General features: G+C 39.4%; 1 protein-coding gene and 1 non-coding gene across 3 annotated transcripts in view; both read right to left on the bottom strand.

The window, feature by feature from the left end:
- Window positions 1-127: 127 nt before the first annotated feature.
- Window positions 128-26,718, bottom strand: part of RNF149 (ring finger protein 149) — a 31,055-nt gene continuing 4,464 nt past the window's right edge. Inside the window, exons 2-9 of one of the 2 annotated variants that reach the window (XM_054009889.1) lie at window positions 25,191-25,441; window positions 21,852-21,920; window positions 18,493-18,575; window positions 16,780-16,876; window positions 11,603-11,798; window positions 5,687-7,674; window positions 3,027-3,083; window positions 128-1,078 (exon numbers count right to left, since the gene is read on the bottom strand). In XM_054009889.1, coding sequence (XP_053865864.1) covers window positions 7,616-7,674; window positions 11,603-11,798; window positions 16,780-16,876; window positions 18,493-18,575; window positions 21,852-21,920; window positions 25,191-25,441 — 755 coding nt within the window. In that variant the 3' untranslated portion in view covers window positions 128-1,078; window positions 3,027-3,083; window positions 5,687-7,615. The other variant, XM_054009898.1, reaches the window with a different exon arrangement.
- On the bottom strand, window positions 3,992-4,105 carry LOC128830692 (small nucleolar RNA SNORD89). The gene has a single exon (XR_008443651.1). It is a non-coding gene; the product is annotated as a small nucleolar RNA SNORD89 (small nucleolar RNA).

Consider the following 26,718-nt stretch of genomic DNA (forward strand, 5'->3'; position numbering starts at 1 on the left):
AATGCAAGTTTTTCCAGTATTGCATTCAATGTTGAAACTCTAACATCTTTAGGAAAGAAGATGAAGATCCAGTTGCAGTTGAAGCAAATGAAAAGCTAGCTGGTACAATAATAAGGTAAGAAAGCAGTCAAGTTTTCTAATACCATTACATTTAATAGGCCCATACAACTTATGGGATTTTAGTTTTTTTTTTTAAACCAATAACTTTTTAAATTCACAATACATAACATTGATTTCTTTAATTCAACATTTTCTTAAATAGTTTAACGTATACAATGAAAAAAGTTTAATGTGCTGAATCCAATCAATGCAACCAAGTTTATTAAAGAGTTAGCACTAGGGTTGCCATTATCAAAGTCAAACAGTTTGATTGTGAGTAGTAGTTTACTCATTCTGGTTTTGCTCAACACCAATCAAGTTTGAATAAATTATTTCTGTGGATTAAATGTTGCCTAAGCATTAGACCAACGCAATCCCAAAGCTGCCTCTGTAGTTGCCAAAGGCAAAGTCCCACCAGTGGGGTCAAAGCTGTAATACATATTTCCCTGTTAAGTTTTTAATGTGTTCATTTTAAACACCAGATGATCGCACGTGGTGACTGAAAGAACAAGAAGTGTTCAAATATTAATGGTAGCTCAATGAGCAAGTTCAAGGAGCAATTACTTGCAGATCGTCTTTCACCAGAAACATCAAACTTAACTGAATTAAGTTTGACTTAGGGCTTTAGGAAAAAAACTAAAGCTCTTATGACTACTTACTGAATTAATGAAATACAGTAGGAGTTCTAGTTTTAGACAAATATATTCAGTAATTCCAAATTGTGGATGGAATACAGTATAGTTGATATACCTACTAAATTAGATCCCTGTCCAATTAGAGTATAGGTGGACTTGTTAAGTTTCCTGGTGATGAATTCCCTTACACAGATACATGCAAGCAATCACAAAGACATCCTACTTTAAACAATCTCAGGTCATGGCAAGTTAGAGTTCAGTATCCAATTTGAATACATGAAAACATTAACTTGACTTATGTGCATCTTTTATATTTCCAGTTCCAGATCATCACACCATGTCACCTGTATGAAAGAGAAAAGAATATTCAGTAAATAGCACAAAGAAGAGAGTCCTATGAAGAATGTAATTTAGAATTTGTTATTTTGGTGCAGCGTTGGAAGTTGTAGAACTGATGAAAGGGAAGAGACTGCTAGTTTTGGCTGAAGTCAGACAATGGAAAATAGCACTTGTTCATTCAGCTGCCGGCCACATTTCTCATCTGTAAGGCAGCACCTGCCAAATTCCATCATACTGCTAGGTTAAATCTACTAGGAGCACTGTCATTTTCTCCCAAGTTAAACTCCAGTTGCTCACTCTGTTCCCCAGGGGCAGAAGGGCTGATCTGATGCTCCCCTATTGGATAACCTCATGTCTTCCACCAAGAAGTAGTTCTGCATTAAATAGCACATGATGTTGAAAATCACTGATGAAAGCTATACACAACGTCCCAACTCTGGTAACTTGGATTTTCTTTAATCTCCACAATGAAGTCACTGCCCTTATGATCTGCAGCACTCCTATTACTTGGAGCTTTCTGGAGCACAATTTCCCAATTTTACCAAATGCTGTGGAGTGGTTCTAAAGTGCTGACAGTAGAGCACATTTATTGTTCTTTGCAGCCGGTACCACATTTGGGATTAGGTTCCACAAACTGAATATGTCAGCCTTAATTTATTGTACATATAGTCTCAAAATTGCTGGCATTGTTAATAGTAAACTTATCAAAACCCTCCTCTAGGGCAAAGAAGCCTGCTTTGGGATTATATAACCATCCTAACCAGAAATGGCAAAGCATCTGACTGCAGCCATAATATAAAAATCACTAACACTGCTTTCTAAACAGTCTTAACACCCCTACAAGGCACAATTGTTCCATTTTACAGATGGAGAAAGTGAGGCAAAGAAGTCACAGTAAACTGGTGGGAGGTCAGATAAACGAACTTTCACACCACACAATTAGCTTATGTAACTCTGCTACAATATAATAGAGGCCAAGAGGTTAGAAGGATTAAAAATGGGATTTGATATGTATAAAGATGCTAGAATTATAATAGTAAGTTAAAAAAGAAAAGGGGTGTGAAAGAGATCTAAAATCTTCATGGTGCAAGGTTTTATACAACCTCTAGCCTTTGGTGGGTTAACAAGAAACTTTCCCAGGTGGCAGGTTATCCCATAACTATTGCAGGGTTTTTGGTACCTTCTCTCAAGCATATAATATTGGCTACTATTGGTGACAAGATACTGGGATAATGGATTCCTAAAGTAAAGCCAGAATAGACTAGTATCATTCTAGTCTGACTTCCTGCTTCACACAGGATAAAGAACTTCATCAAATCCATAACTTCTAACAGAACTACAGCATACCTTTTAGAAACATAACCAGTCGTGACTCCCCCGTGTAGGTACTTGTAGACCATGATCAATTTATCTCAACCGTCTCTTGGATAAACTAAATATACTAAGACTAAGGAAGCTCAATTTAAAAGGCGTGGTTTTCCAGACCTTAGATCTTTTTATAGCTCTTTTCTGAAGGCTTTCCAATTTGTCAGCATCCTTTTTGCAGTGTTGACACCAGAACTGGACACAGTATCCTAATAATTCTCACTAATGCCAGATACAGAGGCTATACCACCTCCCCACTCCTACTTGTTTTTCTAAAAGACAGGAATTACCTTGGAAGTTCTGTAGCCTGTGTTATACAGAAGCTCAGACTAGATGATAATGATCCATTCTGGCCTTGGAATCTATCAATCTGTTTATATGCCCAAGGATTATGTTTACCCTTTTAGGTACAACATCACAGTGGAAACTCATGTTCAGGTGACTATCTACCTTGTTTCCACAAATCTTTTCCAGGAGTCATTACTTTCAAGGATATAATCAAATCTTTTAAGTGTAACATACATTATTTGTTCCTAGATGTATGTTGCATATGGCTGTATTAAAAACATTCAAATAAGCACATCTTACCATGTGATCCAGGGCATCTGTATAATGGCTGGTTACCACTCCACCAATTTGTGTCACCTGAAAATTTTACCAATAATGATTTTATATTTTCTTCATGATCACTGAAAGATACTTAACATCACTGGACAGTGAACGGACTCCTGTGGGATCTTATTAAAAACAGTCCAATTGGGTGACTATTCTATTTTTTTTCCATTTTCAGTTAACTAATTTTTAATTCATGTAATATGAGCCGTTGAGTTTGAATAGTACTTTTTTTAAAAAATCTGTAAGTCATACAGGATTAAGTCAAATGCCTTACAGAAGACTAAGTATATTTTCTCAGTTATCTTTATCAAGCAAATCTGGAATCTCATCAAAAGATACCAAGTGGTCTTAAACCCTGTTTTCCATAAAAAAATGTTGATTGGCATTAGTTACACTGCCACCTTTACATTCTTTACTGATTGTGTCCCATACCAGCATTTCCCCGATGTTGTCTGGGACGGATGTCAGGCTAACCTGCCTATAATTTCCCAGGTTCTCATTTACCCTTTTTAAATATTGGCACAACATTTTCTCTCTCATCTTCTATCAGTCTCATCCAATATGGCAATTCCTATGTTCTGGATAGGCAAGATCTGTCTCAGTTATCCGTATCTACCTCAGTTAATTCTAAAACAGCTTAGCCCATGTACGTAGAGCAGTGGCTTTCAACTTCTCATTTGCAAACCCTTAAGATTTCAAATGGAGGGGTGGACTCCTTTGGAAATTTTAGTCTACTGACCCCTGGGTCCGCAAACGACAGGTTGAAAGCCACTGATCCAGAGGTCCCTTTATATAGTAACACTAGACTGGTTATTGACTTAGGACAAGGGAAATAATGTATTTCAGGAGGTTTCTGACAGTCTTTTGCTACCATATGAAGTCCAGAGACAGTTTCTTCCACCACCTGTGTTTCTCCACCTATCTCTAGAAAAGCGGTTACTGAGGTCAGACTAAGAGTTCGCTTCAGGAGACTTTGTCATTGTGCTTCCAAAGAGAGCAAACTGCTTATGGAGACACTGCAATTCGGCCTTTTATTGTCATCATTCCTCAGCAACACAGAAATCCTTACAAAGCTTGGCATATCAAAAGAGGAGGATACCTTATGATTGCATCGTATGATATTAATAGTTATTGATAATCAGAATTACTATAAATCCTGAATCAGTTTATATACATTTAAGCAGCTATGAGGGATACCATAACTATTCCCACAGAAGCTATGGATTCTCAGCACCTCTGAACAACAAGGCATCAAGTTGGGCACTCAAATATTGGGTTGCACAAAATTTATGGACATTTCTGAAAATCTGTCTGCAAGTGACTTGGCCATGGTTTCAAAAAGTCAGTGGCGGAGCTAAAGACATACGCCAGGAATCCTTGTTACCAGGTCCATGGTCTACAAGACAATAACACTTCTTCTAAACCAGTCAAACTTAATATTTTGAAACTGCTTGTCAGTGGTTGGCTGGCCCTTGAAGGGGAGTCAGGGCCATCTTATCTGAGACAGGCTCCTGTAAGAGAAGTCAACCCACACCCACCAGGACATAATTAAATCGAAGATGGCTGGTTGGTAGCTAATTAGCCTGATGAAGGATTACCAGGGTTCAGCTGTGGGGTGGGGTGGAGTGTTCTAGAAACAGGAAGCTCCTGAGGAAATATGCTCCAAGGAGAGCTCACCAGAGCAAGATGTCTAGAAGGTGTGCTCCTAGGGACAAGGAACTCCCAAACAGTGGCAGGAAGCCCAGCTTGTCAGGAACTACACAGTGCCCCAGAGAAGAGCTGCAGTTGACATATCTCTGCAGACCCTTGGCTCTGGGAAAGGATTCTCCTCAGATAGTGGCAAAAGGCCTGATTCCAGGGAAGAGATCTGTGCTGAGAGAACCCTGCTTGAACAGGGCCTGGATGGAAGGAAGCACTGGATCCAGGTTGAAACGGATAAACTAAGACTGACCATTTCCCAGCTAAGACTCTGTGATGAAGCTTTGCTTGTATTTTCATTAGGCCTCATTGAACTTACTGATGACACATTAGAGGAAACTGAGCCAGGGATAGTCTGGAGCACCATGCTTAGCCAATTCAATTTCTATGCTGAGAAAGAGCTTTATAAATCTTCCTCTAAAAATTTTATAAGTAAATTTTTAGATTCTTTAACTTTCTGTGCCACGTTTCTCTCCAATCTTACATTCTGTTCTTGAAGTAAGCAGACTTAATCTATTCATTCCTTTTCACTTTTTAATGGTTTATATATAAGGCCCTACTCAATTTGGGATATTGCAGATCCCACAATACTACATTTCCATCTAAATTTTCTCAGCTGTGCGGCTGACAGACAGTGGCGGATCCCAGCTGCCCAAAGGGCTCCTGCTGTCAGCCTTGCACATTAATAATTGTAATATAAAAAGCAGCAAAAAGTCTGATTATCAAAAAAATTAGTAGTTCTTGCTTATATTGTACCAGCAAATTTTTTCTTAAATAGGTCTTCTCTGGATTTTCCAAATTACCACAATTGAAAGAGGTCCATTATTACTTTTCTGTGATTTTCTGCTTCTTGTCTGCCACTCAGCCGCAATTATTGGACAATCATCCCACAATTCAAGTAGGGATCTTACTTATATAGAAGTTGTACTACTCACCACAATGCTCCCTCCAATGTGGATTCCATGTCTTGCTGATATCTGCAACCTCCCAATGTCTCTGATAACTTCCTACAGGCTCCTGACTGACGAGCTGGAGTTGTGACCCTCTTGACATTTATCCACTAAGAATGTTCAACTTTTGTGTTAAGGAAGAGGGAGAAGACTCAGTTGCTATATTAAAGAGTAAATTAAAAAGGCAGTCCTGGAAGTAGAGATGAACTTGCTTTGGAGGCATACTGGTTCCTATGCATTGTTTGGAGATGGGGATGTCAGTTATTAAATATTCCAGTTCCCCGTGTGCTTCTCATCAGATAGAGGCATCACAAAAGTTGCACCTGCTGGTGAAATGAGAGAACTATGCCCTGACAATTATTCCATGAAATCTAATCGGGGGCACTCCTACTGGGAAAAAAAGGAGGCAGATCTTAAGAAGTTATCACTACTAAGAATATTTTGGAAAGACAAATATTTGATAAACTGTTTGGTAAAGTAAATGCTCAATTTTTTTCCCAGTTGAAGACCCCTTCATTTCTGGAAAATTCATTCTAAAATAAAATTACTGCTCCAATTGAAGCACAATACAAAGTAGAAAACGATTGCATATTTTCATGTTCTTAAAAACACTCCAAATACACATTGTTTTAGAAACAAAGTGCACTTCAACAAATGTCTGGCAAAAGACACTGTTTTAAGCAACCTTACAAAAAGTCTGAGGAATGTATCATATACATTCATTTGTAACATGACAGTACTAAAAGCCTAAGAATTCAACACTATTAAAATGTATACAGTACTGTAAATATACATAGTTCTTTACAAAACAATTTAGCATTTCCTTATACTATCTATCGTATGTAACTATCTGAACAGGAGGTCAAAAAGAAGCAGGGTTGGTATTTCATCTCTGATGCTTCGGGTTTAATAATAAGTGCTTTAAAAAAAAAAAAACAACCAACTATAAAGGCACAATACTGCTAATCTAGCAAAGGAAAAAACTAATGACAACCCCAGTCAAAGTCATAATGGGAAATAAACTAGGAAATTCCTTTTGGCTATGGGATAAAAGCAAAGACCCCTAGCTTCATAAAAAGATCTTAAGAAGGGATCCCAACTTGTGCACATGGAAATGGGGGCAAGAGGGAAATCAGGAAAGTCTAAAACAGAAATAAATTCCCTAGCCATAATAGCCCTTTTCTACTCAGTTTTACTGATTTAAACATTGAGAGGGAAGTAACTGACATGAATGCTAGGTAAGTCAACATGCTCAACATGTTAAGACTATCCCGCAAAGACACTGAAGTCAACTGTTACTGGTAGAAGTTAACGAGATGGAAAAATTTAAGTACTCAGCTCTGAGTTGGAAAACACTAAGAACCAATGATAAGAACCATCAATTATTTTTCATCCAGTGGTGGGAGGAGTGGAAGATGCCATGTAATATCAAAGAAATTATTTGATATTTTCACAATCTATTTGCATGCTTCTTAAACATCCAGCTCCAGTTACAGCAAAATTTAATTTGTTTTTTTAAAGTACGGTTTAATAAAATGTAGTGTTGTAAATGCTTTCAGCTTTATGTACATGCTAAACGTAAACACAGGGTAACCAACATTTATCCATTAAACTTTTTATATTCTGTTCTCTCATCCTAGTCTACATCTTTGTTACAGCCCTCTGGAACACACTGACATTGTAATAATTCTTATATCAACAGAGGTATTGCATCTTTCATAGGATCAGACAGACTAGTTTTAAAAAATCCTCTTTATACAAAATTCTTAGTTATTAGCCCTTTTGGAACATGAACTAGAAAAGTTCTCAAGATAAAATAAATTACATTGTTATTTTTCCATCAACTAGGCAAAAGTTCATACTAATTAAATAAAAAGTTCTTTAAGCAGTCTAATCAGTCTTCCATGAAGTTTTTCAGTGGGAATTTCCATTAGACAGATGTTCTCCATGCCGACTATCACTGCCATCCATGTCTAAAAATTGGGAGTTACAAAATGTAAATCAATTTGTTAAATCAGTTATTTAAATATTAACGTGGTGAGCTATTATTACATTTACTGATGCTATCCCACAGAGAAACAACTTGGAGACAAGTTCTACAGTCAGTCATGCAATATTCCCTTTGATTTCAATGGCAAAGCAAAATAGTGCACAGGAAATGAAGGTTACTTGTAACCAGAATTCTTTGAGATGACTGCATAGTCGCATTTATGGATGTTGCGCCACCTGGTGGAACCCAATGGTAGAACCTTCTTCAAGCAGTGCCCATTAGGGGAGCATGTGCACCCCTCCTCATCTCCCCTCAGTGTTTTTGAGCATTCTGATTTGGGGCAAAATACAGGGAGGTGTCACTGCGCCTTCTACCACCTCAGTTCCTTCCACCAGTAACTCAGAGACCATAACAGAACTGAGATGGGGGAAGTGCGCAGGAAAAAACGAACAGTTACTAACCTTCTGTAACTGTTGTTCTTCAAGATGTGTTGTACATGTCCATTTCACTCTAGGGTGTGCACGCTCCAAGCAGTTGCTGGAAATTTTTCCTCGGTGATATCCGTTGTGGCAGCTCGATGCCTGTAGCACCAATATAAAGTGCCCAGCCCCCTCAGTTCCTTGTTTCCAGAGAACTCCGATGTAGAAGGGCAGGTTATGGAATGGACATGTGTAACATTTCGAAGAATAGTTATGGAAGGTTAGTAAATTTTTTTGTTTGATCTCACATATGCACTCCACTCTAGGTGACTCCCAAGCAGCTGAATAAGTGGAGGGATTGGAGTTCATGGACCCACTGACTGCAGAACAGTTTGACCAAAATTGGCATCATCTCTAGCCTGTTGAGAGATGGCATAAGGGAAGGAAAACATGTGCACTGATGAGTGCCTGGGGGGGTAGCCCCAGGGCTAGCCGCTGTTCCGGCTACCCTGGGACTGCTGCCAGGAGCCGCCGACCTGTGGCTGCTCTGGCCGCCCCCGGGACCACTGCTCAGGCAGTCCTCAGGGCCAGCTGCCCGGGGTTGCCAGAGCAGTGACCAGTGCGGCTGGCCCTGGGGCTGGGGCTGCCCCAGCAGCGGCTGGTGTGGCTGGCTGGCTGTAGAGCTGCTCCAGCAGTGGCCGCTGTGGCTGTCTCCAGGGCCGCTTGAGCAGCCCTGGGATCAGCTACACTGACCACTGCAGAAGTCACGGAGGTTGAAGGAAGTCATGGAATCTGACTTCTGCAACCTCCACGACAAGCATAGAGCCCTAATGATTGTAAACCGATCTGCCAAATATAGCATCCACTCTAGAAGCTAGATCCAGAGCACAATGTTTAGTGTGTGCGCGCACTTACTTTTAAGGTTAGCAGCCTTGCAAATTTCCCTAATTGGAACCTGCTTAAGACAAATCAAAGATGCTGCTACAGCTCTAGACGAATAAGAACATACCACACAAGGCACAGGAACTTCAGTTGGTTTCTAACACTGAAGGATGCACTGTATAACCCAGCTGGAAATAGTCTGAGCAGATATACTATGACCCATATGATTAAACAAACCAGACTCCCTAAAACTCTTCCTTCTATCCAGATAATATGCAAGACCTCTTCTGGCATTTAAAACATATAATGGAGACTCCCCCTTTATTAGCATTAGGCTGGAGAGGGGAAGACAAAGGTAAACCAATTGTCTGACATATGAAACTCAAACACTATTTTTGGTAAAAACCTGGGGATCAGATCTAAGAATCACCTTCTCTAAAAAATCTTAAGTGGCAGGACAGCCAGCAGGGCACACAATGCACTGACCGTTCTGGCTGCGTTACAGCAATAATGAAGATCACTTTGATAAATAAAAGAACACTCCCTCAAGAGGTTCAAGGGTGATCTCATACGCATAGATAAATCCAGATTAAGATATCAATATGGAAGGACACGTTAGGAAACCCCTTCATGAATCTTTTAGCAGAATCATGTACAATTGGTGATCTACTATTGACCAAAATGTAAGCTGAAATAGCCATTAGGTGTACTTTTAAAGAATTAGACAACTACTCGGATTTAAGTACAGTAAATATTCCAGAATATAGGGTATGGAAGCTGCCACTGGAGAAGCAGATTTTCCTCACATCCAAGCAACAAATCTAGACAATTTTAAATAGTAACACTTTCTAATACAGTTTTCTAAAATTAAGCAGTATGCTCTGTATCAATGAGGAATGTAACTGCTCAAGACTAGTCGAAGTCTGAAAGCCCAGGCTGTCAAATGAAGAAACTGAAGATCTGGATGAAGGATACTGCCTTCTTGCTGTGACAAGAGAGCTGAAGACATGTACAATCTGAGAGCTGAAGCAGGTCTATGTTCCATTGATGTCACAGCCGAGCTAGGGCAATCAATTAATATCATTTTAGCCCTGTCCTGAAGAACCTTTTTCACCACTTTCTGAATCATTGGGGGGGAGGGAGGGAGGGAGGGGAAATCATACAGGAGGCCCTTTCCTCAATGTAGAAGGCAGGCATCTGAAATGGACAGACTCTGCCTCCCTTCTCTAGAACAGAAGAGGACACTTTGTTGATTCCTGTTGCAAAAGGATCTATGTTGGACCAACCTCAATGGGAAAAGAGGTCTTGAACTACCTGATCTTTCAGGGACCACCTGTGAATCTGAGAACTGTCCCTGTTGAGACTATTTGCTAAACACACTGCTCTCCTCTGCTAAATGCAGGGCCAAGGCTAGATCTTGTAAAAAATGCACCAGTCCCATAACCTCAATTAATCTAGAATGTCCTGAAGCCCAGTGACAAACATTTGAAGACTGTCCCTATTGGATGTGTAGAGGGTTGGGGCATGATGTGTAGATCTGAGACTTCCAGTGCTGCCTCAGTCTCATTTGGAGAGAATCAAAGAGCATTACGTAAGTGGTATGTACATCCACCACCTCAATTAATCTAGAATGTCCTGAAGCCCAGTGACAAACATTTGAAGACTGTCCCTATTGGGCTCTGGGCAGCGCTCACCTGCGGGGCTCCCTGGAAGTGGTGACATCCCCCTCACCCAGCTGCTAGGCAGAGGCATGGCCAGGCAGCACTGTGCACTGCCTCCGCAGCTCCCAGCCAACGGGAGCTGCAAAGCCAGCGCTCTAGGCGGAGGCAGCATGCAGAGCTGCCTGTCCACGTCCACGCCTCCGCCAGCAGCTGAGCAAGGGGGGATGTCGATCATTCTTTGATTAAGTTCAATTTTCCAAGGCTGGCATGATTTCAGCCAGAAGTAATTTGATTCCCAATCATCCAGGTGGCAGAAAACAGTACTACTCACTAAAGCCATCACCTCAAACACCACAGTATTGAGATTTCCGAAGTAAACTCAAGAATGAAGAGTTTTCATTCTAAAGTTCCAATTAATAAAATTAAAGGATTATCCAAATGATTAGCGAAGACCTGGTTTTATGGTAAATATGAGTGAAGGTAGGTGAATAGGGGTGTTGTTCTGGGAAAGTTGTGATGATCTGTGTATGGGTTAAACTGTGACCACTGGGCCAAGTAATCCACTATCTATGCAGCCTCTCTCATACAACCAATAAATTGTTGCATACAATTAGCTGTAGAGTAAGAGTGGTGATTGGTTGAGGGATAATGATATCACTATGGTCTAGGACTCTTGGCACAGATACATGTTTGACTAACTGAAAGCCCATGCTGTCACATGGGTGTAATTTGTAAAGGAAAATTGGCTGAACTTAAATATTGGATGTTAAACCACAAATCTCACTGATACTGAATCTGGTGATATTCTAAACAAAAAGAGCTTCAACCATGCTTGTAACTGTTTCCATCACATCACACTGATTCAAACATTCTAGGTTTTAGAGTGACAATCCTGGAATTTTATTATATAGATTACACATTGATTTGAAACACATTACATTGTACTTACCAAGCAATGCTGTGGTTTCACCTGCATCCTCTTTTAAACTGTTACACTGTAACACAGATTCATTAGTTGAGGAAGCTGACAAATCGCTTACTTCATTTCTATCATCTTCTTGTAAAGCAATACTCAAACTTCCTACTGATACACTGCCACTTATCGATTCAGGTATTGCAACTTCAAGTGCATCTTCAGGTTCACCCTTCAGAAGTAGACAAAATATTCAGTAAGCAATTATTTAGACATCAGAAAAACAAGTTTCTAATGACTCTGCAAAAGTAAAAGTTTCTTTGATTACCCTTTACATATTAAGGAAAGCTATTTGCCCTTCCTAATACAAGAGTTGATTTATATTTTATAAAAGATTTTTCAGCCTGCCTTCTGCAAATCATTCTTGAGTCTTACACAGGTTCCTCTCATCATAGTTGTGATCTTGTCACAGCAATTTAGAACAGGCTTGCCTAGACCATATGGATCCAGCAATGTGCTGCATTACCATGCCCAAAAGTATCTTGGCCATTAGTTCCTGGACCAGGAGATAGGAGTGCTGCAAAGACATTGCAGTATGCCCCTAAGGGAAGCTATTATACTGTTAAGAGTTTGATTTATGATTGCCTACCATCACACAAGAACTCTGTTGCAGAGGCAGGGATAAAATCCAGTTCTCTAGGATGGCATTCAACTGTCTACAAAGCCATCTTCTCTTTTCCTGTAGCTCCCTGATTTATTCACTTCACACCTTCCAACCTCTGCAACAAATGAGGCAGGGGACCTACAGACAGCCTTCTTTACTACCCAACCCTTGAGCACTCTCCATCCTGTGGGGGAAAAGATAGCACTATCACATAATTAAAGACTGTATCATACATAATACACACACAAGGGGGAGGTGAAATAAGGTTTCACAAGTCCCCTTAATTCTGGCATTTACTAACTTCTGAGCGCTTGACTTTGCAACCTTAACATTCTCTTAATGTAGTTTTGTAGGAAGTAATTTCCAAAGATTTAAAAAAGAAAAGTGCACTAAAACAAATTATATCATATGGAATCATACTGTCCCTCACATCAGGACTGGGAACTTTATACTCACAAAAGAGACCTCTACTATTTGAGCTAACAAAACTGGTAATAGTGGTAGGCCATTATCCTCTGTGTGTTACAGCCATTAGAGGGGAAGAGACATTTGCCAGTGGCATTCACAGCTACTTGCTAAACACAAAGGAATATTGAGACCTGGGAATCCTTGGTTCAATTTCAGGTTCTGGGAGGGAGTATAGTATACTTCTACAGCACCACTCTTCTATGTTAGTGGTCAGAGCCCTTTCTCTGCCTGTTCCCTATCTTCCTCTTCTCCTATCCACCCTCCTCAGCTCCCATCAATACCAATCTACTGTTTCCCCTTTCTAATCAAATCAGTCTGCTTCCTCCTCCTCCATGCTGCCTGGGCACCAGCGGAAGCACTGAGAGCACAACTGAGATTGTCTCTCAGTTTTGGTGTCTGGCACCGGAGTGGCCCACAGTAATTGGGGGGAGCAACTGAAGGTAAAATTCCTGTCCAGCCCCAGTAGCCCTGGAATGGAGCATGCTAAATCCCTCTGTGGGAATGGTCATCCCAATCTGGTTCATACTAGGAGCCGAGAGAGATGCAACATGGTCATTATATAGGAGATCTCTGGAGAATGCCACCGCTGGCTGCTAACAAACCACTGACCATGGACAACTGCAATTTTTCAAGCACTTATAACTTGGGCAAATTTGGGTGGATATTCAGAGGGACAGCACAAGGTGCATCCTTAACACCAACCCCCCAGCCAAATTTCAAGTCCCTGCTCCCAAAGCACGAAGCTGCTAAAGTCTCAATGCAACAGTTATTAAAAAAAGTCAGCAGAGGCAAGATACATTTTCCTCTAATCACCTTCTCAGAAATGAGCTTTTTTTTTTTTTTTGGACAGGGGGAGGAGGGGTGAGAAGAAGGGATAAAAAGGTTTGGCTGAGGCAGTCATCTGGCATGGAAAATTTCAGCCCAAACAAACAGCTATTTCTGGCAAAGTGATAAGCAACTGAAAATGGAGACCTTAATGGAAAGTATTCAGCAACCTTAACTATATGCATCACTACCAACACCTATAATGAATGAGAGAAATAGCTACAGAGTTTTATTTTAAAATTAAACTGATATTCAAAAAGCAGCAGTCATTAACATGATTTCAGAGTTTACTTGTATATGTGCAAGTAAACTATAACAATTTAGCTATTCTGCCCATTTTGTAACATACAAACAATAGTAGTTTCCCTACTCCTCAGCAAACCTTAGTATAGTGCTTTATAGTGAGTCCCTCATCCCTAAGACATCCAAGGTATTTCTAGGATGCCCATCAATTTAAAAATCTTTGCACAGTATTAAAGATAATAAGTATATTTTCAAGTATCAAATTAAAAACTAAGCCACATTTTTCAACAGAAGTGAACAAAATATATTGTGAGTTGTTTGGATCCCTCCCCCCAATATTTGTGCACATGCTAGTTTCGAAAATCAATAATTCACAATGGGTGACTCAGTCAATAGTGTAAGTTAGCAAGACTCTACTACATCAGGAAGTTTTTAACTTGTCAATTGGGGTTCCTTTTTATCAAGTGAATTTAAGGCTGGAACAGTCACCTTGGGGACCGAAGTCCTACATTTACAAAAAAAAGCACACAACAGGCAATGGAAGTTAAAGTTTTTAGATTTATGAATAGTTCAGTTCTCTGTAGTTATTAATTCAATCTCTGCAGAAGATACAACATGTTGAAATTATTTCTGTAATGAGAATGCTCATCTACTTAAAATGGACTGATCACCACATAGGCAACCATTTAAAGTCAGATTGTAACTTTCCACATTATCAACTTGACTGGGGTTTGAACTTGTGATGTGTAACTAACTATCCATTGTGAATACCTTAATAAATTGGGATTTGCAACTGACACGTTTCCTACATTCACCTTTGTCAAGCAATGAAGAGACGTGTCTGATCAACCGGAGAGAAATTATATGTTGGGCTGGTCATGGGTAGAGTATCAATATCCATCCCAAAAATGGGAACTCAGGGAACTCAGATACTCTAATAATCACAAAAACCCATTTTTCAGATAAAATACATGATTTTCTGCTAATTTCCATCATTAAGTAGAGTTATGGGCTTCAACTATATGGATAGTATGAAAACAAAACTTAAACTAGGTTATTAGAGGCTTAACGTAGCTTCCAGACCAGTCTCTGCAACGACTGAATCTTTAGGCCACATGGTACAACCATTGCCTCGTTTTGCATAATGAAATCATGTAGACGAGCAGATCTAGGGTTCTACTACTTTTCTTACAACTTTGACAAGACATAATTAGTGCATCAGATGAAGTATATTGTAAAGTCTCCAACCATTCCAAACAGTATTCTTTTGTTTGTAAGTTAAAAAAAATAAAAATAAAAATAAAAATATGCAGGCACTTTATGAAAAGAAGATTCCAGACACCATTCTAAACACACCACTTTATTCTTATGGTAAGTGCCCCTATTTATTGAGATCTCGAGAGGAGTTGTACATAGATATCCACATCCTATTAGTGGGACTGAAGGCACAGTTTCTCAAGACTACTTCTCAACAGTGATTGAGTAACCTACCACATATTTCTTCATCCCTCTTTACTGGCACTGTCAGAAAAATGAAAGCACATCATTTCTACTAATTAACCCAACTATTGCTAAAAATTTTCAGGAAGGTTTTAGTGAACACTGATTCAGCTAGAGAGACCAAATTCTTACTCAGCATATCTGGGAGCATACAGACCCAGTCAACTAATTTTTCCGGCTACCTGAAAAGTTTCAAGGACTCAAAAAGCAAAAGGGCACTTGAGGTCCCTGTAAACTGAAGCATGAAATTGGTTTCTACAACTGTGACTTGCCTACAGCTGCACTTCTCTTCCTCAGTTTCCTCCCCCTCTGTAAAATGGGGATAAAAACAGTTACTTACTTTTTGATAACTGTTGTTCAAGATGCGTTGCATATGTCCGTTACACTGCTGGTGTGTGGCGTCCCATGCACCGATGTCTGAGTTTTCCCTAGAAGTACCTATGGGGTGGCCCCACCCACACCAAAACTCCATATGATTGGAAGTGAGGCTACAAAGAGTAAAGCCACCCTGCCGCCTTCAGTTCCTTCACAATGGAAGCTGATGGCAGACTCCGATGTATTGGGGAAGGCAGTGGTGGGTCGTGTAATGGACAAATGCAACACATCTCAAAATACAATAAAAAAAAAACAACTATTTTTTCTTCAAGTGCTTGGATATGTCCATTACACTGTAGGTAACTCCGAAGTTGTTACCCCACGCAGTGGGGCTCAGTCTCATCTGAAGGGAGAGCCGTGTGACTACTTTTCCCACATTTGCATCCTTCCTTGAAGCAATGGATAGTGCACAATGCTTGGGGAATTTTTGAAGAGAAGGCCACGTTGCCAACCTATAAATGTTCGTAATCGTCATGTGCTACAAAGGCTGCTGAGATCAACTATGCTCTGATCATGTGTCCTGTCAACTTTTCAGGAGGCACTACCGCTTTGACAGCAAAACATTGCAATGCAGCTAGGAACTAAATTTGAAATAAAAATAAAAGAAATAAAATGGAAAATTAAGCATCACGTGATTAAAAAAGCAATACCATTAGATCGAAACAAAAAACTGAGAAGTTTTTTGTTCACAGGGCACACAAAACACTCGGATCACTGACAGTAAGAAGGAACTGAAGGGTAGGGGTGGCTTTATAACCTCGCAGCGCTCAGGTGTAGGCAAGGTTATCCTTGTGGGTACCTCTAGGGAAAACTCTGGCACTGGTGCACACCTCCCTTCCCTACAGTGTGAAGGACATATACAAACACTCAAAGAATGAAACTTTTCCTACCTCAGAAAGGTACTACAAGATAGCTAGCATTTTGTTAAGTGTAATATTAAGGATGAGTATTATAAATCATTACAGATTTCTCATTTGGGTTCTTGTACCACAGCCATCACTGTGGTATCTATATATACACACACAGGAGATAAAAATTCAGAGCAGTTGTTTCTCCAGATTAACAGGTTGATGTGCAGTGTCGCTTCCTGTTTTGAATGTCTGCAGTGTAGTTTTAACTAGATAAATCTGTAACTCACCCAATATCCCAGAGCTTTGATGACATCTAGTTTACACATTGGACAAGTTCTGTGGTCCAACAGCCAGGGGTCAATGCAAGTCCTATGAAAGATATGCCTGAAGAAAAAACAAAGTATATGTGGTTTTAATTTTTTTAAACGGTGACTTATTCTTTCAGACAACCTATTCATTTTCTAGTATGTCCATCTTGAGGTTATTAGATACCTTTTTAATCTAAGTAGTTATTCAATATATTAACCTATGTGCCAAAGTTGGAAGGCAATGGACAAGTATACTGGCAGAATATATAGGTAGAACCTTTCTTTAAAGAATCTCCTAAGTGATTAAAAAGGAAAAGTAATGTCAGATTTAAAGGTTACTATAAAAAAATAGTACTAGACAGACAATACAGAATATATACTACTCAAAGAAATATTTGGTAATACATAGCAACAACTATGCACAAAGTTTAGATCTCATCTTTAACTGTTCTGATTAAAGTACAATATTTTACCAAGCAAGGGCTAATTGTTCTTCATTGTCACATAACCAAGACATCTGATTACAGACATTTTTAGAGAAATGACCATTTCAGGACTGATCAAAAACATTAATACAAATAAGGAATCAATGTTTTATATTTCAAACACACTAAAACCCAAATAGAAGTGGAAATGTTAGTTTACAAATTCTCTTTTGTACTGAGAATTTTTCAAGATTATGTCTGTCATTTCTAATTATACATCTAATTTTCTTTAACTGAGGAGAAAGGTTTCTCACTACAAAAAATGTTCCCACAAATCTAGTAATAGTCACATACTGTATATACTCGTTCATAAGCCAAATTTTTTTAGTAAAAAAGGGAAGCACCAGAGAAGGGGGTCGGCTTATGAACGGGTAGGGGGAAGTGGGACATAGCAGCCTCCCCCCCCCCAAAGAGAGGGAGCAAGGAGAGGCAGCAGAGCCAAAAGGGAAGAGGCAGGGCCAGAGTCTCTCTGCTTCTGGCCGCCCCGCCTGGTCAGAAACATCCTCCCCGGCCCTCCCCAGATAAAGTGGGAAGGGATGGGAAGGGGAAAGTGTGGGCTAGGGGTGGGGTCATGTGGGCTGGAGGGCGGGGGGGGGAGGTGTCATGTGGGGGGTAGTCACAGGGATTACTCCCGACTCCCAGCTTCTCCCCCCAAAAAAATTTCCTCACCAGTTGCTGTCCCAGCCCGTCAGGGTAAGCAGCTGGTGCACTGGGACACTTTGTTTACCTTTGTGCCTGCGGACACTTGAGGTAAACAAATATCTCAGCCCCCCAGCAGCTTATCCTGATGGCCCGGGAGCCAAAGTTTGCTGCTGACTCCTGAATTATAGGGTCGGCTTATGAACGGGTTATAAAAGTTTTCCATTTTACTTATCCATCTGGGGGGGAGGGGGGGGAGGGAGAGAGGAGGTCGGCTTAGAAATGAACCGGCTTATGATCGAGTATATACGCTATATAATTTATACATATTGTAATATTTTAATTAACAAGTTTATAACATTCAAGAGTCTGAATTCCCCACCACATCTATGAAATACCATCTTTTCATGCCCTTGCATATATTAGGGGCTAGATGGCACAACTTCAAAGGACTGTATAGCTTTACAACCCCAACGCTCCAGAAATGGCTTAGGTTTCTAGGAACCTCATTAAATATTTCTTATTGAAAGTATGGTAAAAATAGATTTTAAAAGGCAATCAAACTTACTTGCATGGAAGAATTCGGACAATATCTTTCAGTTTATAGTTTTCAATGCACACAGCACAATTTTCTGCATCAACATCTAAACCCTAAAGAAAAAACATTTAAATGTACAGGTAGACCATGACATTAAAAAGATCGTGACTATAACAAGCATTATGAGTCATGTAGTATAATCATTTGAACAGAATGCTTTAAAATGTCTCAAATACGAAGCAATTTTCTCTTATTTAATTCAATTAGAAATACACTACCAAAAGGTGGAGAAATACTCTACCGAAAGGTGGTCTGATACAATCTAAACCTAGATATATCACATGTCAATCCAAGCACTTTTTGGGTGACTTACTTCTCTGAACATTGGTGTTTTTAATGGGGTGCAATTAAGCATTTTAGTAAACTAAAAATTATAATAAATAAAGCTAGCCATCTCCAGATGTATGAGATTTCACATGGTAAGTATGAAAGATATGGCAACAGAAACTCATTTAACTCCCAAATCTACAGTCTCAAGAGCGAATGAGCATTCAACATACTCTTATAGGGTTGAATGGTGCCTCATCCTGCTTCTTCAGTCTTCTCCTCTCACAGTGCCCTGGTAAACAGGCTTGCACAGAAAATCTAAGGACTGGAGAGGAAAGAATCCTCCCTCATACTCCAAATGAAACAGCTTAACAAGATTCTTAAAATCTCTCTCTCTAACCTCTCGCTCATTCAATCCTGAGAAAAGAGTATATTGAATGCTCATTAGCCTGAGACTATAGATCAGTGGTTCTTAACCTATTTACCATTGTGAGCCGCATATGCAGCTGTGTGTTGCGTGGGCTGCATCCACATAATATATATACTATTTGTATGGGCCTGACTGGGCCACAGGTTGAGAACCACTGCACTGTAGTCAGAGTACAGTGTGCAATTACTCATGCAATAAACACTTTTTGAGAGAGTCCTCCATGTATTCTGACATGTCTTGCCCCTTTTGTAGTTACAGTTGCAATATAAAATGTGAAGGAAAACTTAAGTATGAAGATAATTGATTACATGGTATACAAAGTAATTTTAACTGAGTTGTATACTAAAGCAAATATATGAAGGATATCCAAATAGGGTCCTAGCATAAAAATACAATGCAAGTCTTTCATATCTGTAGGTTACTAAAAAATATGGATGTCCATTACTGCAAATGCTTACATGAGTTAGTAATGTGAGTAAGATTGGAGGATCAGGTCCATAATTTCTATTGTATACATTGTATGTAAGTCATTTTAATATAGAAATGTTACAAGTAACTTTTTATTTAGTTGCCAGTCTGTACATTTAAAGTTAAATTGATAAAATACATTTACTACTGCAGTATTTTTCACTGAACGCAGGGGCAGATGCCAACCATGGCATATGTAGCACATAAATAAGTGTCCATTTCACAATAATCCCCCAATCTGCTCAGAAAAGATCCACACAACTGTAAACATGCATGTGTTTTTAAAGTGCTTCAACTTTGAATGTTGCTACACTACTACTTTAACACAAAAAGCCCTACATTATTTGTTACAATTGTGATGGATGAAGGGGGTGGATGTTAAGCTCCTTTTGTGGATGCCCAGCCAGTTGGCTGTGGAGTTCCTCTTGGTGGCTGTTCTCTGCTTGCTTTACCTGTAAAGGGTTAAAGTCCCCCAGGTAAAGGAAAGGGAGTGGGCACCTGACCAAAAGAGCCAATGGGAAGGCTAGAACTTTTTAAAATGGGGGAAGAAACTTCCCCTTTCTCTCTGTTGTAGTTCTCTGGGAGAGGGGGGAAACAGGGAGCAGTTATGCTATGAGAAGCTTTAAGCCTAGGTATGATCTTAAGCCTAGCTATGATCTAGAACTACTTATTTGGAACCCCAAATGTGTAAGTAGATCAGGAATGTTTAGAAAGACGCGATTAGTTTTATTTCTGTTTACTTTTTAAGCTAGTGAACTCCTGTGCTAACCCCAGATGCTTTTGTTTGCTTGAAACCTTTAAACTGAACCCCCCAAAAGCTAGTTTGAATGCTTAATTTTTAGAATTGCTCTTTTAAAATCTTGCAAAAGCTTGAGTTCCAGATGTATTTTCTTTCTTTTTTGTTTTTAATAAAATTTACCTTTTTTAAAGAACAAGATTGGATTTTTGGTGTCCTAAGAGGTTTGTGCATATGTTGTTTAATTAGCTGGTGGCAACAGCTAATTTCCTTTGTTTTCTTTCTCAGCTCTTCCCCGGAGGGGGAGTGAAAGGGCATGAGTGTACCCCACAGAAAGGCATTCCCAAGTGCGCCTTCCGGGGTTCCAAAAAGGGGTTTTGCATTTGGGTGGTAATAGCGTTTACCAAGCCAAGGTCAGAAAAAAGCTGTAATCTTGGCCGTTTAATACAAGCCTGGAGTGGCAAGTATTCATTTTTACAAATCCTTGCAGGCCCCCACCTTCTGTGCTCCAAGTGCCAGAATGGGGAATCAGCTTTAACAACAATAAAGAACAGAAGGAAAACTGTTGTGATTGTGATGACTGGACCAAAGGAAAACAAAATGTACATCTGTCCAGACAACATAAGACACTACTTCTAGATAACTCATTTCACAGAAGTACACCTGCTCCAGTAAGTTATATTAAATTTAACCTGTCTTTGCAAATAATCTGCCTATAGTCTCACAAAGTAAGCCCACATGGGAAGTAGAGAAAGTCTAGGAGTGAAGATCTGTCAAGCTTTGTTAATATATACATTTTAAATAAGCTTTTCTCTGTCCATGAAGTAATGATTAGAAATATGTAAACATCTTTGGGAATGAGACATTCTTTAAAGGATTAATCACAATTTTTATGCATTTCTTCCTATTCTAGAATCATAAAAAGAAAACAGTAAAGACTAACAGATTTGTAATATATGGAATTGTGTAATCAACAGATCATGGGAAATATTGCACAATTCAATTGTAATGTTAACATTTGGCGCTAGCCAAGATCCTATGCTGGTAAATGTATCTTTGTTAGATGTTAAATACTGGCCTTCATGTTTTCATTACAGTCTTTTTATTATAAAGATACGATCCACCTACAGTAATTGAGAGAAATAAGAAACCCTCTAATTTGGTCTTGTGATGTCTTGTACAACTTAATACTACTCTAAGTTATAAATCTGCCTTTCCTTTAGAGGTAGTAATGAGGATTTGATTTTTCAACTTGCTTTCTAGAGACAGAGAAAAACAGGTTAATAAAAAGAAGACAGTCATGCACTCTAATTTATAGACAGCCCAACAGGAGTTAAAATCATTTTTATTTTTGAAATCATAAATACAATGAAGTAAGCTTGCAAAGACCATTCTGACCAAACAAAACAGTTTAAGTTACTAAATTACCTTGTCTCCATGCTTAACAGTATGCAACTGAAGCTGGTTGATCACTTTCTTGGTTTCTTTTCTGTGGCCCTTAAAGTGGTGAGAGAATGTTTAAATAATGTTACACAAGTTCAGTGAAAGAGTACCAAATTATGAAAAACTTTAAATACTAGAGCAGGGGTTGGCAACCTCTGGCACACGGCTCGCCAGGGTAAGCACCCTAGCGGGCCGGGCCAGTTTGTTTACCTGCCGCGTCGACAGGTTCTGCCGATTGCGGCTCCCACTGGCCACGGTTCGCCGCCCCAGGCCAATGGGGGCTGCAGGAAGCGGCGCAGGTCAAGAGATGTGCTGGCCATGGCTTTCCACAGCCCCCATTGGCCTGGAGTGGCAAACCACGGCCAGTGGGAGCCACGATCGGCCGAACATGTCGATGCGGCAGGTAAACAAACTGGCCCGGCCTACCAGGGTGCTTACCCTGGCGAGCCATGTACCAGAAGTTGCCGACCCCTGTACTAGAGTATTCAGTATAGTTTACAAAACCTTTGAATACATTCAGGAAATTCCCACCTTTTGTCACTGTAGTAAGTTTATAAAGCCTTCCACCCACCAATGCACATTAAAGAGGAGGGAGTTCCACATTGTATGGGGCACTACAGCAAATACACAATCATCTATCGATATAAACACTGGTGAGATGCATAAGAATTGCGTATTGTCAGAGTGCAGATACATGTGGAGACAAGGACAAAATCAATTCCCCACTTTATAGGCAACCAGTGTAGAGAGGAAGAAGGAGACACATAACAGGACCACAGTTAATCCAATAAGCAAATATACTGGTGGTGCATATTGGATAGTCAAAAGGAAGTGGAGAGACACAGCTAGGTATCTGCAGCATACTGATAATCTTCCCTGTTATCTTGCCAAGAGGTCTGACAGACAATGATCATCAGAGAATGTATTTCATTTAACCTGAGAAAATGTTTAAGAAACCACATCAATTGCACAATTCTCCAAATCAATTTAACCTGCTACATATTCCCTGCAAAGTTACAACTACATGTAAAACAGGAGGGCATGGAGAGGGAGGAGCAGTTACATCTTAAATAGCCCCTCTTGCTATAGAACGAGGATTAAAATAAAGAATCTATAATCCATCTGAAGTATGGAAAAATGTTATTCTGCTCAGTCTGGGTCTCAAATTTTCTTTTCCACTGCAAATGCAAACATATGCCCTTTATTGTAACATGAATGGCTTGAGGAAAGGACTTCAATTTAAGAGGACACTGTATAGTTAAATGTTCATTAAAGTAAAAAATTCTTAAGGGTGATCTCAATCCTGCATTTGGATCCATGCAGATGTAACTTCATGCCTATTCAGAAACCCAATGGAGTTCCACATGAACCAAAATGCAGCATCAGGGCATAAGATACCAACACCACTTCAGGCCTCCCCCCCCCCCCCAAAAACCACAACTTAATAGTCACCATTTACACAATACTAATTTTGAACAGTGAAGATAGACCAGTCAATATAACTTTTTATACACTTTTTCTAATCAATTTTATCAGATTTTGTCACTGAATAGTAACCGTGCTTCCAACTGCAAATGTTTTTTTTGTTTGTTTCCCAACTCTACCAAATTAGTGATTCCAAAAGACAGCCTGTAATAGTGTTCTCAGTTTTAGAGCCTGATCCTGTAACCCTTAAACAAGTAATCCTACTTGAGAATAGGACAACTTGTCTGACTGAAGACTACTCCATAAGTAAAGTCTGTAGGATCACATTCTTAGGCATATTTACATATATGGGAAATGACATTTCCCATATCATCATCATCTTGGGGCACCCTATTACATATGTTAAAAATCATCTTTCTAATCTATCCAACTATTATGTTATACTCAATCTGTTTCATAAAGCTAGATTTGTCAACTATTAGCAATTTGAACATACGGATATGAAAGTATCCCCCCCGCCGATTTGTTCTGGACTGGAAATATGAAGTTCCAGGAAACATTTTTATCATTAACACCTAATCCTTACACAGGGCTTCATTTTCAATGCATTGTAAAAAAACCTTTGCTTCTTAGAATACCTCTGAGGTACTGTATTCATTTTACTGACTGGGAAAGCATGTTATTGATTGATTGCCTCCCCTCCAGGCCATGTAAGTCAGTAGCAAAGGCAGATTTTTAACTGGGTAGCTTCTGAATCTCATCCCCGTATGCAGTCCACTAGACTAATGATTAACTTTTTTTAAAATCTGCAGCCCACAAAATGGCTGAAGTTGTCCCACATCCCAAAGCCTGGATTTTTTCACTCCTAAGTTGATTTCCTATCCATTTTGAGGGTGTCTCAATAAAAAATTAAAAAAAAATAAATAAAAAAAGTGTGAGATACCGATGGGGCTACTGATCACCTACTCTCTCCCCAGTAATCAGGTCCAGAAGTTTAGAACAGCCCGTCCTAAAAAGACGTAAAGTTGACTACACAGCCCTCTGTGGTTCATCCTGGGGCCAAATCTCCGTTAATTTGGAGCAGTGAGTACAGAGGAACTGCTCTTGAAAAGCAGAGGGATTGTAAAGAGGCACAGGAAGTAGCTGCAGCAGCAGCAGCAACTGGAGGGAATGAACTGCTCCTCTCCCTCCCTCCAGCACTCTTACTGGGTCCTAATGGCCCAGGTAATTTGCTGCAACTCACTAGGCTTCCCCCCTGCAATCAATTTGCAGGTTGTGACCCACCAGAGGATTGGGGCTGAACTACAATCACAATGCCAGCTTCAGGGTCAGCTTTTGTAAAGCTTTACAATACAACGTTTTAGGTTTATAGGAATGTTTTCACCCCTCAGCCCATTAGTAGTTGGCCCAGTGACTCTCTCCATTAAACTTTACTCAACAGAGCTCTCTAGCTGAAGATTGGAAAAGAAGGAGGAAGCAATTCCCTAAGTTACAGTTTTAATTGGAAGGAAGGAAGAGAAATAATACATCTCACCCAGTGAACACTAGTCATCAAACATTGCTCTGTACCAAGTTTCACTAAAATTGTTGCCCAATTCTAAATTAAACTTGATCTGGTAGGAGGCAGATATTTCAGATAAAAATCTAGTTATTAAAGCTAAATAGGCTTGAGATGTCAATTAACATGCTGCTTATAAGTGAATTCATTTAAAAATGTATTCATTCTAAGCAGTATCCATGGCCTGTCATAGACAAGAAAATATGGTGCTAAACAACATTTCAATAAAATTAGTATCGGACACAGAAAGAATTTTACAGGATTTTACATGTAAGAGAGAAAAACTTTAAAAACTTTTAATAAGGTTACTTTTTAAAATCATTATCACCATCTGCAATTACCTGGCTTCCAAATTGTGACCCAGTATATAGAAAACGTTGTATATAGTAAAATATGAGCCAGGCTAGTGATATAATCATCATGGTGATAAAAGCGATGGCTACAAACACAACTGACTGTCCACTGATATATTCTTGCACATGTCTTGTGCCAACACCAATAGTCATTTTTACTGGAATCCCTCTGCGTACTGGTTCCAAAATTTCTATCCCTTTTGGATATCCAACCATAATTACCACTGTATTCCCCGTTCCTGTTGGAGAAAAGGGGGGGAAAAAGTCAACAGAATGCACACTTACTCCAGTTTATTATCTGAACGCAATTCAATCCTTTAAAAGTTAAAATGTAAGAGGTGGACAACATTAATGGAAAATGCTTAAAATTCTGAAAACAAAGCAGAATTACTTTGACAAAGCAAGTTTAATTACTAAAACAGCTTACATTATATATTATTGCATTTGAAAATTTCACAAAGAAAATAAGAACTTATATTTTATTTCAACTATTTCTAGTACGTGTATATCTATTGAGGCCCTGCATGCTTCATTCCACAGAATATAATGGGATGCTGATCTTAAGATTCATTTAGCAAATAAGATCAATACAATTTATCAGGCTCTATTTAAAGTCTCTATTTAAAGTACTAAAATGCATTCATAAGTATCCATTTGTTAGTTCATAACTCTATAGTAGTAGCTGAAGATTGAACAAAAGAGCTGGATCATTTTGCCACATGTAATAAACAGTTTCAAGCCAGATCCCAAAGTACTCAAGCCAGATCCCATCCAACTCTGGGATGGGACCAACAGGAATTTCAAGTCTTTTTAAATGGTATCTGTCAGAGTTTGCTGTGGAAATACCTAAGGCCTTTTCAAGTCAAGAGTCTATCTTCATGAGAGAGTTACTTGAAGTTATAAGTGCTTTTTTTTTTTAAATCAGCGCACTGTGGCAGGCCAGACAAATAGAAGACATGCATGGGACTTACTGTAAACAAAACCAAAATTTCCCCCTTCCTGGGGATTTATTTCAGTTTATCGAAAACAGCACACTCTTAGACCTTTGTCAGAGGTGTCTGTCGCAACATCTTTCTAAAGTAAATAAATTGCACCTAACAAAGAAAGGGGGCTCACTTGCTAACAATGTTCTGGAGACCCACAGGTGCAACTTTCAGGTGACCTGGGAGACAAGAGTGCCATTTGTATCATCCCCTATTTCCCTGTATGCTAAAACTATTATGGTTCCTCAAAGAATTATATTTCCCTGCCTGATTTTCTCCTCCTCCCAGTTCGGAGACAAGGAATAGAACTACAAGAAGCCAGCTTGATACATGGGGTAGTGTAGGGAATGATTTCAACCCACCCTACTCATGAAACTATTGACTTCAGGCTTTAAAGCTGGGATCAACATCATGGGCTTCCTTATACATTCCAGACTGCTTATTCAAGACTACTTCCTCCCCATGAAGATATGTTTTGATGGGCAAAAATATGTTTTTTCCAATTGTGTTAATGTCACAATTGCAAAACCCCA

This window comes from Malaclemys terrapin, chromosome 1 (genome assembly GCF_027887155.1).
Source record: "Malaclemys terrapin pileata isolate rMalTer1 chromosome 1, rMalTer1.hap1, whole genome shotgun sequence".
Classification (NCBI taxonomy): Eukaryota; Metazoa; Chordata; order Testudines; family Emydidae; genus Malaclemys; species Malaclemys terrapin.